At 55.3% G+C, this 18,699-nt stretch overlaps 2 protein-coding genes and 1 long non-coding RNA gene across 3 annotated transcripts; 2 read left to right on the top strand and 1 right to left on the bottom strand.

Annotated features, from left to right (window-relative positions):
- Positions 1–7,025: 7,025 nt before the first annotated feature.
- On the top strand, positions 7,026–8,917 carry LOC146420434 (uncharacterized). Its single transcript, XM_085048279.1, has 2 exons — positions 7,026–7,555; positions 7,734–8,917. Exons 1-2 carry the CDS (start codon positions 7,384–7,386, stop codon positions 8,738–8,740), a joined length of 1,179 nt encoding a protein of 392 aa, XP_084904405.1. The 5' UTR covers positions 7,026–7,383; the 3' UTR covers positions 8,741–8,917.
- A 3,001-nt stretch (positions 8,918–11,918) lies between these two features.
- On the bottom strand, positions 11,919–15,946 carry LOC146420433 (uncharacterized). Its single transcript, XM_085048280.1, has 3 exons — positions 15,852–15,946; positions 13,658–13,736; positions 11,919–13,479 (listed from the first exon to the last, which is right to left on the bottom strand). The coding sequence occupies exons 2-3, from the start codon at positions 13,707–13,709 to the stop codon at positions 12,389–12,391; spliced, it is 1,143 nt and encodes a 380-aa protein (XP_084904406.1). The 5' UTR covers positions 13,710–13,736; positions 15,852–15,946; the 3' UTR covers positions 11,919–12,388.
- Positions 15,947–16,683: 737 nt separating this feature from the next.
- LOC146420432 (uncharacterized) lies at positions 16,684–18,403 on the top strand. The gene is made up of 3 exons (XR_014849146.1): positions 16,684–17,198; positions 17,779–17,952; positions 18,132–18,403. It is a non-coding gene; the product is annotated as an uncharacterized LOC146420432 (long non-coding RNA).
- Positions 18,404–18,699: the final 296 nt, after the last annotated feature.

The following is an 18,699-nucleotide window of genomic DNA, read 5'->3' as shown; positions in this document are numbered from 1 at the left end:
CCCTTGGACACCCTGTCCCGTGTCACATCCCACAGTGACCATGCTGCACCGTGTCACAAAGGGCCCTTGGACACACTGCCACCTGCCCTGGGGCTGCCCCCAGCCCACCCAAAGTGGCCAGGTTGGAAGGAATCCATTGTCCCAAGTGTAAATGCCCCTTGCCTAAACCCCCTCACAGTCCCCCATGGCACTGACCAGGAGAGGTTGGTGGACAGCAACATCCACAGTCAGGAGCAGCTTGAGCACTGCAGCAGCAATTTGGGCACTTTGGGGGGCACAGCCCAAATGGGGAGACCCAGGCCAGGGACTGGGACAGAAAACCAGAATTCCTGCAGACCAGATGGGCTCAGGTGGACACATTCCACCGGCACAACTATGAGACTGTTGTCCTGTCCCCCAGCCTGGGCAGCCCCAGAACACTTAAATCCTCCTGAATATTCCCCTGAACCCCAAATTCACCCCCAAATCTACAGTAAAATGGTGCAGCTTTACATCTCTTTGTTTAATTTCCTTTATTTTACCTCAATTTTGGTTGTTCTGACAAGGTGAAGAAGGAAATTATTTAGGTTGGAAATGACCTCCAAGATCATCCATCATTTCTTGATGCCACCAGAAGAAACAATTACACAACAGGTGGCATTTTTTAGGGCATCACATTAATAAATCAGCTCTTCCCAATGAATTTCAGATGGCAGTCTGAGTCCTGATGGATGTTCCTGCCCCTGTGTTTGTCCAGGTGACTACAGGGAATCAGGAGGACGTGGAAGCCACCAGCCAGGTGTCTTTCCAACCTGAGTATGTTAGTTTTGCTTAGCTCAGAACATCAGCAAGCTATCTTTAGCATCTAGGGGAAATTTAAACCCTTCAAAAGCTGTTGCGGTAGGCCTGAAGAAGTGGCTGAAGGGCTGGGAGAAAACTCACCCCTGTGTTCATGAGCTGGTTTTGCTTAGCCCAGTTTTTGCTAGTGGGTGGGGAGTGACACAAATATGGCTCCTGTGTGTCCTGTGTGAATGTTCTAGAAGTTTTCACCATGTCCAGCAGAGCCAACCTCTGATGGCTCTGAAGATGATGGACATGCTGCTGGCCAAGTCTGGGTGTTGGTTACACCTCTGTGATGTCATAATTAAGAAGAAATCAAAACAATGTGCACAAGCACTTCTTTTTAGACAGAGGATGAGGAGGAGGTGAGAATATGTGAGGGAAAACAACATGGAGACACCAAGGTCAGTGGAGAAGGTGGGGGAGGAGGTGCTCCAGGCCCCGGAGCTGAAAATCCTCTGATGGTCATGGTGAGGACCATGGTGAAGCAGGTCGTCCCCCTGCAGCCCATGGGGTCCAGGAGGTTGCAGAGATCCACCCACAGCCCGTGGGGAGGTGCTCACGCTAGAGGAGCAGGTGGATGCCTGGAGGAAGCTGTGATCCAGTGGGAGTCCCAGTGGACAGAAAGGCTTTGCTCCTGAGATGGAACAGCCTGGCCTGGGCTCAGAGGTCTGAACCCTGTGGACAAGAACTCATGTTGCAGCAGATTCTGGCAGCTGCTGCTCGAGAGGTTGGACCCATGGCAAAGAAGTTCACAGAGGACTGTCTCTACTGGGAAGGACCCATGGCTAAGTAGAGGACTCCTCTCCCTGAACTGCGGAAGAAATTTTGGTCATGGACTGACAAAAAAACCCCATGCCCTGCCCCCACCCGTGCTATTGGTGGGAAGGGTTGAGGGGTGAGCAGAGAAACAGTGTCTTGAGAGCTTATTATAACCACTCATTTGCCTCCTCTGACTCTGTTTAGGGTTAGGTTACCAATAAATCACTTTGCAACTTTAAGTTCTCAGCCTGTTTTGCCCTTCGGTGCATCCTCCCTGGCTCATTATGAGCCTCAAAACGAACTCATGAGCCCTGTGTGTGTCTGTGTGTTAGTTTCTTTTTTCTCTCTCCTCTGCACAGCTGCAGCAGGGGAGAGCAGAGAAAGCAGATTTTGTAGGTGCCTGGCATTTGGCAACAGTGGGACACTGGGAGTGTTGGTCACCAGGGCTCTTCCCAACGTGGGTCCTCTGATGGGTGATGAATATGGAGCAGGGCACGAAGCTCTTCCCCCACTCGGGGCACTCACAGGGCTTCCCTTACCGGTGGCTCTGTTGGTGTTTGGTCAAGTGAGAGCTGCTGGTGAAGCTCTTCCCACACTCAGGACACTCCTAGGGCCTCTCCCCAGTGTGGATCCTCTTGTGATGGATCAGGTGGGAGCTCTGGCTGAAGCTCTTCCCATATTCCCCACACTCGTAGGGCTTCTCTGCATCAAGAAGCTGCACAGAAACCTGCAGTTCTGAACTCTGACTAAAGCTCTTGCCACCTTCCCTGCACAGGGTGGGTCTTTGCTCCTCAGAGCACCCTGGGCTGGGTTTGCAGCCCCTCCTCGTGCAGCATCTCTGGGCCTTTTCCTCCCTCTTCAATTCCTGGCTCATGGAGCTGCTCAAAACAGCCTCTTCCACGAGGTTCTGCTGCAAGGATTTGTCCGCCCTGGTCTCCACCCTTAGCTCACTGCCTGCGGGAGGAAGGACAAGGAGAGGATTTGGGATTTGCCTCCATGCCACAGGGAAGGGGAAGGAGATCCCCCCCAGTCCATCCCCCTACAGCAGCAGGGCTGTCCTGCAGCCAGGGGTGATGCTGGGCTGGGAGATGGAGGAGAAGGGAGGGGGAAAGGGGCAGTGACTTCCTCCTCACCTGCCTGGGGGTCCTGGGGCATCTTCCTCTTCCTCTTCCTCACAGCTTCCTCCTCCATCCAGGCAAGGTTTGGCAATGGGGGGAAGAAAAACTGTGAGTGCCTTGGGTTGGGGGTTCCTCCTGCCCAAGTCTATCTCTAGAAGTCACCAGGTGTTTTGTGTCCATAAAATCCTCCTAAAAGCAAGAGTGAGTTCAGAAAAAAAATCTCCCAGGAGTTCCCCCTTTCCAGTCTCCTGTCTTTGGCGTTCTGGGGTTCTTCCTTCTCAAAGCTGCTGGGGCTCCTGTGGATCCCCCTTCTCCAGGGTCCTGCTTAGGGATGCTGTGGGGTTTCAGTGCTCCCGGGGGTCCCTTCTTCCCTGATTGTGCTTTGGCTCCCAGGGCTCCCAGGCTCCCCCCACTCCAGGCACTCGGGGCTTCCCCCTCTCCCCATCACCCCTTTCAGTGTCACAGTGTCCCAGCCCTGCCTCATCTCCAGCCTCCCCCACCCCTCCAGGCTGCCAGGGGTCCCCCAGCTCTGGTATTGCCCCTCTCTGCTCTCTCCACTGCGAGAGTCCTGCGTTCCACCCTCCCAGCTCTCTCCGGGATCCCCAAAACTGATGTCCTGTCCTGCTGATACTGTTGGAAACAATGTAACTTTAGAAATTTTATTGTATCTCTCTAGTTAGTTTTACCTGGGGAAAAGGAGTTTTCTTTAGTTCTTTTAGGAGATATAGTATCACCCTACGGAGATGGGATCAACATACCACGGATTGGGAGTGACCCCGAAGATAACCAGAAAGATAAAGACCATTAACAGAACATCCGCAGGACATTGTGGCCACCAACCGTTCATCCCCAGGGCATGGTGGCTATCAACAGCAACATCCGCAGGGCATGGTGGCTATCACAAACATCCACCAGATGCCACCTCCAGCAGGGATGAAGGCATCTGATCCAGAAAAGGAATGATAAGAAATACTGACGAATGAAATACCTAATTAGCATCAGAGGCGAAGAGATTCAGATCCAATGAGAACCTGAATATCGGAGGTTACTCAAATCTGGTCCAATGAACTTTAACACAATTTATCTCTATGGGGTTTTGACTGTATAAAATTTGGGGGAAAATTCTTTGAAGGCATGTGCTCTTGGAATACTTTCCTAGGCACATCCTGGCCAGCAAAAAAGGTAATGCCTGATTCTCTATCACTTCAAATACAGTGTTAGAGGGTTTTTCTTTTTCCCGCAGATTCGGTGACACCCATGTGGTCCCAGTCCCTCCCAGCATGGTCCCAGTCATGCCCAGTTGTCTCCAGTGTAGACACAGTAACTCCCATTCAATCCCAGTTGCTCCCAGTGTGGTCCCAGTTCTGCCCAGCATGGTCCTGGTTGTTCCCAGTGTGGTTCCAGTCAGCCCAGTATGGTTACAGACACTCCCAGTATATCCCAGTTGCACTCAGCATGCTCCTAGTCATGCCCAGTCACTCCCAGACACCCCAGTAAGGTTCCACGTGCCCCAGTACAGCCCAGTCATTGCCAGTATAACCCCAGTATGATCCCAGTATGATCCCAGTACAGCCCAGTCACTCCAGTGTTGCACTGCTGGGATCCCCCACCCCTCTCTGCGTTCCCCCCTCCCGCATCTCCAGGCTCCCCACAGGAGCCCCAAGGGCTGCAACTCCCTGCCCAGGCTCCCCAGCAAGGCCACTGTGGATCTGCAGCCCCCAGTTTTCCCAGTTTCCCTCTCCTTTTCCCCAGGCCGGGCTCCCCCTGTCCCCAGCGCTGGGCTGGGAGCAGCCGAGAGCCCCGCGCTGCCCATGCCGAGCTGTCCCGGCTGCATCCCCGCTCCTCCCGCGGCCTGCGAGCGACTCGGCAACGGCGGAGGAGGAGCAGGCAGGAGGAGGAGCGGGAGAAGGGATTGGGGCAAGGAGGAGAAGGAGGTGGCATTAGGGCGGAGAAGGAGGAGGAGAGAGAGAGCGGGAGGAAGAGGAAGAGGAGGGCCAAAGGAGGATCGGTCAGGAGCCACGCGGTTTGGGTCTCCCTGAATTCGCAGCCCCCCTGGAGCATCGCCGCCCCCATCCCGCAGGTGAGCGGGGAGGGGGAGCTCGCCCCAAATATCCGGGGGGTCCCTGCGTTTGGGGTTTTTGGGGGGGATGTTTGGAGTTTTCGAGACTCCAAAGCTGAGCCGCAGCTGCCCCTCGGGGGGACATCGGGGTTCCCCGGGAGGTGTTTTTGGGGGTCCCGGTGGCGGTGCGGGCAGAGCCCCGATGGGGGGCAGGGAGATGCGGGTCCCCCCGCGGTGGGGGTTGGGCTCTGCCCGGGCCCTCCAAGCTGTGCCCGGGGCCAGCGGGTGACCGGCGGGGGAGGGGGGGACAGCGGCTTTTGGGGAGCTCCGGGAGCCGCGGCTTGTCTAAGCAGAACCGCAGGGAGAGGAGAGCGCCAGCAGCCCTGAGCGGGGAATCCGCGGCAATGCCTGGGATTGCTGGGAGCCCTGGTGGGGGAGTCTGGTGGCTTGAGGGCAGGATGGCCGGGAAAGGGGCTCAGGGCTCCCGGGTCCTGCAAGTGGCTACTCCCAGTATGAGCCCAGTTGCCAACATTCCCAGCTCCCCCGCCCACCCCCGCCCCGCGTGGTTCCAGTTTCCTCCTCACTCCCAGTATGAGCCCAGTCTCTCCCAGTCTGACCCTGGTCACTTTCCCTCACTCCCTCTAGAATCCCTGTTGCTCCCAGTATGAACCCAGTCACTCCCAGTCATTCCCTATTATGATGCAATTTGCCCCCAGCACAGTCCCAGTTGCTCCCAGTTCCTCCCTCTTCTGCCCAGTGTGTTCCCAGTTCTCCCAGTTGCCCCTAGCATAGTCACAGTCACTCCCAGTACAATCCCAGTATGAGTCCAGGATGATGCCAGTCTCTCCCAGCAGGGCTCCAGTCACTCCCACTTGCTCCCAGTATGGTCTTAGTTCCCCCCAGCACATTCCCAGTCACTCCCAGTACCATCCCAGTATGAGTCCAGCATGATGCCAGTCTCTCCCATCAGGGCCCCAGTCACTCCCACTTGCTCCCAGTATGGTCCCAGTTTCCCCCAGCACATTCCCAGTCACTTCCAGTATGGTTCCAGTCACCACCTGCATGGTCTCAGGCACTCCCAGTATATCCCAGTTGCCCTGAACATTCTCATAGTCATTCCCAGGCACTCCCAGTTACCTCAGCATGGTTCAGTTGCCCCCAGGATTGTCCCAGTCACTGCCAGTAGATCCCAGTTGTCACCAGCATGCACCCTGTCATTCCCACTTGCTCCCAGTGTATCCCCAGTTGGCTCCCAGCATGGGCCTAGTAGCTCCCAGTAAGCCCCAGTCAGAGTCCATTGACACCCACTGTAATCCCAGTATGATCCCAGTTCCTCCCAGTATGATGCCAGTGGCCCCCAGTGTGATCCCAGTTGCTCCCTGTCAATGCCAGCATGAGCCCAGTAGCTTCCAGTATGATCCCCATGTCTCCCAGTCTCTCCCAGTATATCCCAGTTGCCCTCAGCGTGCTGCCAGTCATTCCCACTTCCTGCCAGTTGCTTTCAGCATCATTCCAGTTGCCCACAGGCACTCCCAGTCAATCCCAGTATAATTCCAGTTTCTCCCAGCATGGGCCCAGCTGCTCCCACTGTGATCCCAGTATGATCTCAGCTGCCCCCAGCATAGTTCCAGTTGTTCCCAGTTCCTCCCAGGATGATCCCACTTGCCCCCATTGGCTCCTACTATAGTCCCAGTCCTGCCCAGTGTGGCCCCAGACACTCTCAATTGCTCCCAGTTGCCCCCAGCATGGTCCCAACTGTTCCCAGTGTGGTTCTAGTCAGCCCAGTATGGTTACATTCACTTCCAGTATATCCCAGTTGCCCTCAGCACGCCCCTAGTCATTGCCAGGCACTCCCAGCTGCCCCAGTAAGGTTCTAGTTCCCTCAGAATGATCCCAGTCTTTCCCAGTTACTCCCAGTTGCCTCCAGCATGACCCCAGTTTCAGCCAGTTGCCCACAGTATGGTCCCAGTTTCTCCCAGTATGATCCCAGTTTCTCCCAATGTGTCCCCAGTTTCCTCCCCACATGGTCCCAGTATGCCCCAGTCAGGTTATGCAAATGCCCCTCGGGGGGACATTGGGGTGTCCCCAGGAGGTGTTTTTGGGGGTTCCCATGGCGGTGCTGGCAGAGCCCCGGTGGGGGGTGTGGGGATGTGGATCCCCACTGTGGTGGGGGTTGGGCTCTGCCTGGGGTCACGTGGGGACCATGTGGGACCCAGTGGGGGGTGGGGGACACTGGTTTTGGGGAGTCCTGGGAGAGCCATGGGAGGGGAGAATGGAGAGGGGCAATGGCAGAGCTGGGGAACCCCTGGCAGCGTGGTGAGAGAACAGGGGAGAGGGGATCCCTGGGACCCCCAAACCCATTGACTCCCCTAAGCAGGACCCCAGAGAGAGGAGACCCCCAGAAGCCCAAAGTGGGGAACTTGGAGAGGAGGAACCCCTGGAATTGCTGGGACCTCAATCAGTCTGGGGAGAGTGGGGATGCTGGAGAGGGGAACCCCCAGTAGACATGGGACCCCTGCAGCCCTGACAGGGGGAAACCCAGAACCCCAGAGTGGAGAGGCCAGAGAGGGAGAGCTGCTGGGATAGTGTTTTTTGGGGCTGAATCCTGGTGGTCTGGAGGTTTTTATGAAGCCCAGAGCCCTGGTGACTTCTAGAGATGAATTGGACAGGGTGACCTTCAAACCCAAGGTAGTCACTCCTTGTTTTTCCCCAAACCATGATTTCTCATTCCCAAACCTCGGCTGGATGGAGGAGGAAGCTGTGAGGAAGAGGAAGATGCCCCAGGACCCCCAGGCAGGTGACGAGGAAGTCACTGCCCCTTTCCCCCTCTCTTCTCCTCCATCTCCCAGCCCAGCATTGCCCCTGGCTGCAGGACAGCCCTGCTGCTGTTGGGGGATGGACTGGGGGGATCTCCTTCCCCTTCCCTGTGGCATGGAGGCAAATCCCAAATCCTCTCCTTGTCCTTCCTCCCCCAGGCAGTGAGCTAAGGGTGGAGACCAGGGCGGACAAATCCTTGCAGCAGAACCTCGTGGAAGAGGCTGTTTTGAGCAGCTCCATGAGCCAGGAATTGAAGAGGAAGGAAAAGGCCCAGAGATGCTGCACGAGGAGGGGCTGCAAACCCAGCCCAGGGTGCTCTGAGGAGCAAAAACCCACCCTGAGCCAGGAAGGCAACCAGAGCCTTAATAAGAGTTCAGAACTGCAGGTTCCTGGGCAGCTTCATGATGGGGAGAAGCTCCACCAGTGCTTGGAGTGTGGGAAGAGCTTCAGCTGGAGATCCAACCTGATCTGCCACCAGAGAATCCACACTGGGGAGAGACCCTACGAGTGCCCTGAGTGTGGGAAGAGGTTTCCGACCAGCTCAGATCTCCTCCAGCACCAGGTGATTCACACAAGCAAGAGGCCTTTCCGCTGCCCTGAGTGCAGGAAGGGCTTCAAACGCAACTCCACCCTCGTCAAGCACCGGCACATCCACACAGGGGAGAGACCCTATGAGTGTGGGGAATGTGGGAAGAGCTTCAGGCAGAGCTCCAGCCTGGTTGTCCACAAGAGAATCCACACTGGGGAGAGACCCTATGAGTGTTCCGAGTGTGGGAAGAGGTTTCCAACTAGCTCAGATCTTCTCAAGCACCAGGTGATTCACACAGACGAGAGGCCCTTCCGCTGCCCTGACTGCAAGAAGGGCTTCAAACAGAACTCCCACCTCATCAGGCACCGGCGCATCCACACTGGGGAGAGACCCTATGAGTGTTCTGAGTGTGGGAAGAGGTTTCAGACCAGCAGCAATCTCCTCCAGCACCAGGTGATTCACAGAGGTGAGAGGCCCTTCCGCTGCCCTGAGTGCAGGAAGGGCTTCAAGGACAACTCCGCCCTCATCAGGCACCGGCGCATCCACACTGGGGAGAGACCCTATGAGTGTCCCGAGTGTGGGAAGAGCTTCTCCAGCAGTTCTCACTTGACGAAACATCAACGGAGCCACCGGTAAGGGAAGCCCTGCAAGTGCCCAGAGTGCAGGAAGAGCTTCATGTGCTGCTCCAGCTTCATCCCCCATCAGAGGACCCACACTGGTAAGAGCCCTGGTGACCCTCACTCCCAGTGACCAGCACTGTGAAGACCCCTGGCTGGTGGCTTCCACATCCTCCTGATTCCCTGTGGCCACCTGGACAAATGCAGGGGAGGTGGGGGTCGCCCAACTATTAACACATCTTCATAGAAATGTTGGTGTCATGTCACTTTATTTTTGGGAAGGAAGCATTATTATATATAAAAAGCACTGTTCACGTGTCCAGTCCACTCTGCTAATTGGTTGAGGCTTTCGACCATGCTCTCTAAGCATTAGCTAAGGTTCTGTCTAGGTAACTGCTTTATCTTGTTTACATTCTTTTATAATGCTCACATTTCTTGGCTCTTTACACTGCTGTCTCTCGGGAAAGGCACCTTAGAGCCGCTCACACGGTTGAATTAAGCTTAAGAAATATATTCGTATGGCTTCGTTCTGTGAACTAGGTTCCAACACACGGGGGAGGAACATCCATTGGGACTCAGATTGAGATCGGAAATCCATTGGGAAGAGCTGATTTCTTAAATTTACACTCTAAAAAATCTCACCTGCTGTGTATTTGGGGTTCAGGGGAAAATTAATGAGGATTTGAGTCCTTTTTCTTTTTTTCTTTTTTTTCTTTTTCTTTTCTTTCTTTTCTTTCTTTCTGTCTCTCTCTTCCTTCTTCCCTCCCTCCCTCCCTTTCTTTGTGTTGCCAAAATTCCCCCCAGTATCCTCCCCAAGATGTCCCCAAATTCCCACCGAGACCCTCCTGGATCCCCCCAAAATCCACACTGGAGACCCCAAAAAAGGCGCAATCGGTTTTTATTTGGGGAGTGGTCTCCCCCCCAAACATCCCAAAATTGCCCTAAAAACCCCAAACTCACCCCAAAAATGGCACGGATTGAATTAGGGTCAGGGTCTGTGGGCAGGTGTCTTGGATTGATGATATGATAATCCTTTATCCCCTATCGTTGGTTTATATGCCCAAGAAAGAAAAAAATGTGTAAAAATGTGTGGTCCTGTCTCTTTAACTGCACCCAGCCGCAGAGAGAAACGCGGGTTGTTTTGAAAACATTTTCTCCAAGCCTTGCTCCGGGGGAGGATTCGTCGCCCGGCAGAGACTGCGTGCTGGATGGGGGTCGGAGTGAGCTCTGTTCCCGTTTTTTCCATTCTTCTTCTTTTTTCCTCGTTTGGACCCCTTCTCTTCGATCTGCTTTGCCACCCGGAGACCCAGGAGGGCCAGAGGACAGCAGAGCTCTCCAGGGAGCTCCACCCGGCCCCGGGGTGGGGCGAGGAGGAGAGGGACTGCGTCTGAGAAAAGGACTTTTTAATCAGGTTGAATAACTGCCTTTCACCTTGTTTTTTCCCCGTCCCCTGTGCCTTGTAGGGCACTCTGCGTGGTTTTGTTAAATAAATAGTTTTTTCTTCACTTCCATCTAAGAGGTTCTGTTGTGGGTGGGGGAGGGGGTGTCGGGGCCCTTCGCTCTCGGAGGAGACAGAGTCTTATCATTAACCCGGGACAGCAGGCTTAGCAGCACCGTGTGTGGTTAATTAGGGGTTAATTGATTAGGGTTGGGGTTAATTAGTTAATTAGATCCAGCTGAGCAGAATGGCATGGCCCTGCAGTCCTTCCTTTACACCACCAGGGGGCCGCATGGGGTCAGTTAGGGGTACTGTCAATTCAGGGCAGGGTAATTAGGAGTGGTTAATTAATTAATGAGGGTTTAATTAGTTCTGGCTGAGCAGCACAGTGCGGCCCTGCAGTCCCTCCTTCACATCAACAGAGGGCAGCATGGGGTTAATGAATTATTTAGGAGTTAATTAGGGGTGGCTGAGCAGCTCTGCATAGCCCTATGGTCCCCTCTTTACACCACCAGGGGGCAGTATGGAGTTAATTAGGAGCGTTGATGAATTAATTAGGTCGGGCTGAGCAGCACAGGGTGGCCCTGCAGTCCCTCCTTTACACCACCAGCAGAGGGCAGCACGGGGTTAATTAGGAGCAGTTAATAATTATTTAGATCAGGCTGAGCAGCACGGCACAGCCCTGCAGTCCCTCCTTTACACCACCAGAGGGCAGCACGAATCCCCCCGCTCTCCTCCACAGCTCCAGGCGGAGCAGCTGAGCGTTGCTGAGGCTCAGCGAGCGCAGAGACCAAAGCTGCGGCCGAGGACTCCTGCCCTGCAGAGCCAGCACCAAACAGCGGCGGGAATCACCGGGAAAGGGGCGGGAATTCCCGGAAAAGGGCTGGGAATCATCAGGACCAGGTCGGGAATCTCTGGATTGCCTGGGAAAGGGTCGGGAATCATCTGAGGTGATTCGGGAATCCTCGGAGGAGATTCGGGAATCCATCAGTGATGATTAGGGAATTTCCATGATTTAGGGTAAAATAGAAATTATTAATGTAAAATAACTAGAAGCTGGATAATATTAATAATAATATTTTTGAACTGATTTAGAGAGCCAGAGATTGGATAATGATTTACTAAGATATGCCTGCTGCAATCCATTTATTATTCACTTAATGAATTTGTGCCTACCTGATATCGGGGAGGATGGAGAGAAGAGAGCCAAATAATTGAGAGAAACCACCAAGTGTAACCGAGCATCCCGCCCTTGGACCCCAGAACTGGTACAAGTTGGCTCTCAGGCTTGGACTTGGACCAAGAACCAAGGGAGCATGCGCAAGGGAAGAGGGTGAAGAGTTCATTGTGATGAAGACTATCAATCACGTCGTCATTAATCATTTGGGACCCCTGCCTGCAATTAATCTGAGAAACTGTGCTTGGGCGAGCATATTTAAATGAACTTTGAACTCATTATAATATGAAGCAGGGATAGATAACGAATATGTATAGGGGATTTGTCTAACTTTATGAATATGTAATCTGTAACCTGATATAAACGTAGTGAAGTGCTGGTGACGGTGTGCATGCTTTTGGAGGGGCTACCCGCCATGCACCCCAGCTGGAATAAACACATACCTACTTCATAACTATCTGAGTTGTGGAGTCAATTCTGTGCTTCACCACAACACCCAAATCCGCATTAATTTTCCCCTGAACCCCAAATTCACTCCCAATTCCCCAGTTCCCTCAGCAAAATGGTGCAGCTTTACATCTCTTTGTTTAATTTCCTTTATTTTACCTCAATTTTGTTTGCTCTGACAGGATGAAGAAGGAAATTATTTAGATTGGAAAAGACCTCCAAGATCAACCAGCATTGCTTGATGACACCACAAGAAACAATTAAACAGCAGGTGAGATGTTTTAGGGTGTAACATTAATAGATCAGCCCTTCCCAATGAATTTCCAGAGTCGATCTGAGTCCCGATGGATGTTCCTGCAACTGTGTTTGTCCACGTGGCCACAGGGAACCAGGAGGACATGGAAGCCACCAGCCAGGTGTCTTTGCAGTGTTGGTCACTGGGAGTGAGGGTCACCAGGGCTCTTACCAGTGTGGGTCCTCTGATGGGGGATGAAGTTGGAGCAGCACATGAAGCTCTTCCTGCACTTGCAGGGCTTCCCTTACCGGTGGCTCCGTTGGTGTTTGGTCAGGTTACAGCTCTGGGTGAAGATCTTCCCGCACTCGGATCACTCATAGGGTCTCTCCCCGGTGTGGATGCGCCGGTGCCTGATGAGGTGGAAGTTCTGTTTGAAGCCCTTCTTGCACTCAGGGCAGCGGAAGGGCCTCTCGTCTGTGTGAATCACCTGGTGCTGGAGGAGATTGGAGCTGGTTGGAAACCTCTTCCCACACTCAAGGCACTTGTAGGGTCTCTCCCCAGTGTGGATCATCTTGTGGCGGATCAGGTGGGACCTCCGGCTGAAGGTCTTCCAACATTCCCCACACTCATAGGGTCTCTCCCCAGTGTGGATCATCTTGTGGCGCATCAGGTAGGACCTCTGGCTGAAGGTCTTCCAACATTCCCCACACTCATAGGGTCTCTCACTGGTGTGGATGTGCTGGTGGCAGATCAGGTGGGACCTCTGGCTGAAGCTCTTCCCACATTCCCCACACTCATAGGGTCTCTCCCCAGTGTGGATGCGCTGGTGGGCGATCAGGTGGGCGTTTGTTCGGAAGCCCTTCTTGCACTCAGGGCAGCGGAAGGGCCTCTCGTCTGTGTGAATCACCTGGTGCTGGAGGAGATTGCTGCTGCTCTGAAACCTCTTCCCACACTCGGAACACTCATAGGGTCTCTCCCCAGTGTGGATGCGCTGGTGCTTGATGAGGGTGGAGTTGTTCTTGAAGCCCTTCCTGCACTCAGGGCAGCGGAAGGGCCTCTCGTCTGTGTGAATCACCTGGTGCTTGAGGACCTGGGTGCTGGTCTGAAACGTCTTCCCACACTCGGAACACTCATAGGGTCTCTCCCCTGTGTGGATGCACTGGTGGCAGATCAGGTGGGAGCTCTGGCTGAAGCTCTTCCCACATTCCCCACATTCATAGGGTCTCTCCCCTGTGTGGATGCGCTGGTGGCAGACCAGGTGGGAACGCCGGCTGAAGCTCTTCCCACACTCCAAGCACTTGTGGGGCTTCTCCCCATCATGAAGCTGCTCAGGAACCTGCAGTTCTGAACTCTGATTAAGGCTCTTCCATTCCTGGCTTGTGGAGCTGCACAAAACAGCCTCTTCCACGAGGTTCTGCTGCAAGGATTTGTCCTCCCTGGTCTCCACCCTTAGCTCACTGCCTGGGGGAGGAAGGACAAGGAGAGGATTTGGGATTTGCCTCCATGCCACAGGGAAGGGGAAGGAGATCCCCCCAGTCCATCCCCCAACAGCAGCAGGGCTGTCCTGCAGCCAGGGGCGATGCTGGGCTGGGAGATGGAGGAGAAGAGAGGGGGAAAGGGGCAGTGACGTCCTCCTCACCTGCCTGGGGGTCCTGGGGCATCTTCCTCTTCCTCACAGCTTGCTCCTCCATCCAGCCGAGGTTTGGGAATGGGAAATCCTGATTTCGGGAAAAACAAGGAGTGACTACCTTGGCTTTGAAGGTCACCCTGTCCAATTCCATCTCTAGAAGTCACCAGGGCTCTGGGCTTCATAAAAACCTCCAGACCACCAGGATTCAGCACTACAAAAGACTCTCCCAGCAGTTCTCCCTCTCTGGCCTCTCCACTCTGGGGTTCTGGCTTTCCCCCTGTCAGGGCTGCAGGGGTCCCATGTCTACTGGGGGTTCCCCTCTCCAGCATCCCCACTCTCCCCAGACTGATTGAGGTCCCAGCAATCCCAGGGGTTCCCCCTCTCCAAGTTCCCCACTTTGGGCTTCTGGGGGTCTCCTCTCTCTGGGATCCTTCTTAGGGGAGTCAATGGGTTTGGGGTCCCAGGGATCCCCTTTCTCCTGTTCTCTCACCACGCTGCCAGGGGTTCCCCAGCTCTGCCATTGCCCCTCTCCATTCTCCCCTCCCATGGCTCTCCCAGGACTCCCCAAAACCAGTGTCCCCCACCCCCCACTGGGTCCCACATGGTCCCCACGTGACCCCAGGCAGAGCCCAACCCCCACCACAGTGGGGATCCACATCCCCCCACCCCCCACCGGGGCTCTTCCAGCACCGCCATGGGAACCCCAAAAACACCTCCTGGGGACACCCCAATGTCCCCCCGAGGGGCATTTGCATAACCTGACTGGGGCTTACTGGGACCATGTGGGGAGGACACTGGCGACACATTGGGAGCAACTGGGATCATACTGGGGGCAACTGGGACCATACTTTGGGCAACTGACTGAAACTGGTGTCATGCTGGAGGTAACTGGGAGTAACTGGGAAAGACTGGGATCACTCTGAGGGAACTAGAACCTTACTGGGGCAGCTGGGAGTGCCTGGCAATGACTAGGAGCATGACGGGAGCAACTGGGATCACACTGGGGGCCACTGGCATCATACTGGGATTACAGTGGGTGTCAATGGACTCTGACTGGGGCTTACTGGGAGCTACTAGGCCCATGCTGGGAGCCAACTAGGGATAAACTGGGAGCAACTGGGAATGACAGGGTGCATGTTGGTGACAACTGGGATCTACTGGCAGTGACTGGGATAATTCTGGGGCAACTGAACCATGCTGAGGTAACTGGGAGTGCCTGGGAATGACTATGAGAATGCTCAGGGCAACTGGGATATACTGGGAGTGCCTGAGGCCGTGCAGGTGGTGACTGGAACCATACTGGGAGTGACTGGGAATGTGCTGGGGAGAACTGGGACCATACTGGGGGCAAGTGGGAGTGACTGGGGCCCTGCTGGGAGAGACTGGCATCATCCTGGACTCATACTGGGATTGTACTGGGAGTGACTGTGACTATGCTGGCGGCAACTGGGAGAACTGGGAACACACTGGGCAGAAGAGGGAGGAACTGGGAGCAACTGGGATTGTGCTGGGGGCAAATTGCACCATAATAGGGAATGACTGGGAGTGACTGGGTTCATACTGGGAGCAACAGGGATCCTAGAGGGAGTGAGGGAAAGTGACCAGGGTCAGACTGGGAGAGACTGGGCTCATACTGGGAGTGAGGAGGAAAATGGAACCACGCGGGGCGGGGGGTGGGAGGGGGGAGGCTGAGGGGGCAACTGGGCTCATACTGGAGTAGCCACTTGCAGGACCCGGGAGCCCTGAGCCCCTTTCCCGGCCATCCTGCCCCCAAGCCACCAGACTCCCCCACCAGGGCTCCCAGCAATCCCAGGCATTGCCCCTCGCGGATTCCCCGCTCCGGGCTGCTGGCGCTCTCCTCTCCCTGCGGTTCTGCTTAGACAAGCCGCGGCTCCCGGAGCTCCCCAAAAGCCGCTGTCCCCCCCTCCCCCGCCGGTCACCCGCTGGCCCCGGGCACAGCTTGGAGGGCCCGGGCAGAGCCCAACCCCCACGACGGGGGGACCCGCATCCCCCTGCCCCCCATCGGGGCTCTGCCCGCACCGCCACCGGGACCCCCAAAAACACCTCCCGGGGAACCCCCCATGTCCCCCCGAGGGGCAGCTGCGGCTCGGCTTTGGAGTCCCGAAAACTCAGAACATCCCCAAAAATCCCAAACGCAGGGACCCCCCCGGATATTTGGGGCGAGCTCCCCCTCCCCGCTCACCTGCGGGATGGGGGCGGCGATGCTCCAGGGGGGCTGCGAATTCAGGGAGACCCAAACCGCGCGGCTCCTGACCGATCCTCCTTTGGCCCTCCTCTTCCTCCCGCTCCTCCCGCTCTCTCTCTCCTCCTCCTTCCCCGCCCTAATGCCACCTCCTTCTCCTCCTTTCCCCAATCCCTTCTCCCGCTCCTCCTCCTCCCTGCTCCTCCTCCGCCGTTGCCGAGTCGCTCGCAGGCCGCGGGAGGAGCGGGGATGCAGCCGGGACAGCTCGGCATGGGCAGCGCGGGGCTCTCGGCTGCTCCCAGCCCAGCGCTGGGGACAGGGGGAGCCCGGCCTGGGGAAAAGGAGAGGGAAACAGGGAAAACTGGGGGCTGCAGATCCACAGTGGCCTTGCTGGGGAGCCTGGGCAGGGAGTTGCAGCCCTTGGGGCTCCTGTGGGGAGCCTGGAGATGCGGGAGGGGGGAACGCAGAGAGGGGTGGGGGATCCCAGCAGTGCAACACTGGAGTGACTGGGCTGTACTGGGATCGTACTGGGATCGTATTGGGATCATACTGGGATCATACTGGGGTTATACTGGCAATGACTGGGCTGTACTGGGGCACCTGGAACCTTACTGGGGTGTCTGGGAGTGACTGGGCATGACTAGGAACATGCTGAGTGCAACTGGGATATACTGGGAGTGTCTGTAACCATACTGGGCTGACTGGAACCACACTGGGAACAACCAGGACCATGCTGGGCAGAACTGGGACCACACTGGGAGCAACTGGGATTGAATGGGAGTTACTGTGTCTACACTGGAGACAACTGGGCATGACTGGGACCATGCTGGGAGGGACTGGGACCACATGGGTGTCACCGAATCTGCGGGAAAAAGAAAAACCCTCTAACACTGTATTTGAAGTGATAGAGAATCAGGCATTACCTTTTTTGCTGGCCAGGATGTGCCTAGGAAAGTATTCCAAGAGCACATGCCTTCAAAGAATTTTCCCCCAAATTTTATACAGTCAAAACCCCATAGAGATAAATTGTGTTAAAGTTCATTGGACCAGATTTGAGTAACCTCCGATATTCAGGTTCTCATTGGATCCGAATCTCTTCGCCTCTGATGCTAATTAGGTATTTCATTCGTCAGTATTTCTTATCATTCCTTTTCTGGATCAGATGCCTTCATCCCTGCTGGAGGTGGCATCTGGTGGATGTTTGTGATAGCCACCATGCCCTGCGGATGTTGCTGTTGATAGCCACCATGCCCTGGGGATGAACGGTTGGTGGCCACAATGTCCTGCGGATGTTCTGTTAATGGTCTTTATCTTTCTGGTTATCTTCGGGGTCACTCCCAATCCGTGGTATGTTGATCCCATCTCCGTAGGGTGATACTATATCTCCTAAAAGAACTAAAGAAAACTCCTTTTCCCCAGGTAAAGTCAAGTGAAAAACTAACTAGAGAGATACAATAAAATTTCTAAAGTTACATTGTTTCCAACAGTATCAGCAGGACAGGACATCAGTTTTGGGGATCCCGGAGAGAGCTGGGAGGGTGGAACGCAGGACTCTCGCAGTGGAGAGAGCAGAGAGGGGCAATACCAGAGCTGGGGGACCCCTGGCAGCCTGGAGGGGTGGGGGAGGCTGGAGATGAGGCAGGGCTGGGACACTGGGACACTGAAAGGGGTGATGGGGAGAGAGGAAGCCCCGAGTGCCTGGAGTGGGGGGAGCCTGGGAGCCCTGGGAGCCAAAGCACAATCAGGGAAGAAGGGACCCCCGGGAGCACTGAAACCCCACAGCATCCCTAAGCAGGACCCTGGAGAAGGGGGATCCACAGGAGCCCCAGCAGCTTTGAGAAGGAAGAACCCCAGAACCCCAAAGACAGGAGACTGGAAAGGGGGAACTCCTGGGAGATTTTTTTTCTGAACTCACTCTTGCTTTTAGGAGGATTTTATGGACACAAAACACCTGGTGACTTCTAGAGATAGACTTGGGCAGGAGGAACCCCCAACCCAAGGCACTCACAGTTTTTCTTCCCCCCATTGCCAAACCTTGTCTGGATGGAGGAGGAAGCTGTGAGGAAGAGGAAGAGGAAGATGCCCCAGGACCCCCAGGCAGGTGAGGAGGAAGTCACTGCCCCTTTCCCCCTCTCTTCTCCTCCATCTCCCAGCCCAGCATCACCCCTGGCTGCAGGACAGCCCTGCTGCTGTAGGGGGATGGACTGGGGGGGATCTCCTTCCCCTTCCCTGTGGCATGGAGGCAAATCCCAAATCCTCTCCTTGTCCTTCCTCCCGCAGGCAGTGAGCTAAGGGTGGAGACCAGGGCGGACAAATCCTTGCAGCAGAACCTCGTGGAAGAGGCTGTTTTGAGCAGCTCCATGAGCCAGGAATTGAAGAGGGAGGAAAAGGCCCAGAGATGCTGCACGAGGAGGGGCTGCAAACCCAGCCCAGGGTGCTCTGAGGAGCAAAGACCCACCCTGTGCAGGGAAGGTGGCAAGAGCTTTAGTCAGAGTTCAGAACTGCAGGTTTCTGTGCAGCTTCTTGATGCAGAGAAGCCCTACGAGTGTGGGGAATATGGGAAGAGCTTCAGCCAGAGCTCCCACCTGATCCATCACAAGAGGATCCACACTGGGGAGAGGCCCTAGGAGTGTCCTGAGTGTGGGAAGAGCTTCACCAGCAGCTCTCACTTGACCAAACACCAACAGAGCCACCGGTAAGGGAAGCCCTGTGAGTGCCCCGAGTGGGGGAAGAGCTTCGTGCCCTGCTCCATATTCATCACCCATCAGAGGACCCACGTTGGGAAGAGCCCTGGTGACCAACACTCCCAGTGTCCCACTGTTGCCAAATGCCAGGCACCTACAAAATC

This window comes from Lichenostomus cassidix, unplaced genomic scaffold (assembly GCF_008360975.1).
Source record: "Lichenostomus cassidix isolate B80296 unplaced genomic scaffold, HeHo_3.0 HiC_scaffold_733, whole genome shotgun sequence".
Taxonomy (NCBI): Eukaryota; Metazoa; Chordata; class Aves; order Passeriformes; family Meliphagidae; genus Lichenostomus; species Lichenostomus cassidix.
The sequence above is the reverse complement of the archived record's forward strand: the minus strand, read 5'-3'. Positions and strand labels throughout refer to the sequence as shown.

Excerpts from the sequence above, each read along its gene's own strand:
- LOC146420434 (XM_085048279.1), top strand. The coding sequence starts at position 7,384 with ATGAAGCCCAGAGCCCTGGTGACTTCTAGAGATGAATTGGACAGGGTG. Across the intron at positions 7,556-7,733 it reads GCCCCAGGACCCCCAGGCAG|GCAGTGAGCTAAGGGTGGAG; the intron begins GTGACGAGGAAG and ends TTCCTCCCCCAG.
- LOC146420433 (XM_085048280.1), bottom strand. The coding sequence starts at position 13,709 with ATGGAGGAGCAAGCTGTGAGGAAGAGGAAGATGCCCCAGGACCCCCAG. Across the intron at positions 13,480-13,657 it reads GCCCCAGGACCCCCAGGCAG|GCAGTGAGCTAAGGGTGGAG; the intron begins GTGAGGAGGACG and ends TTCCTCCCCCAG.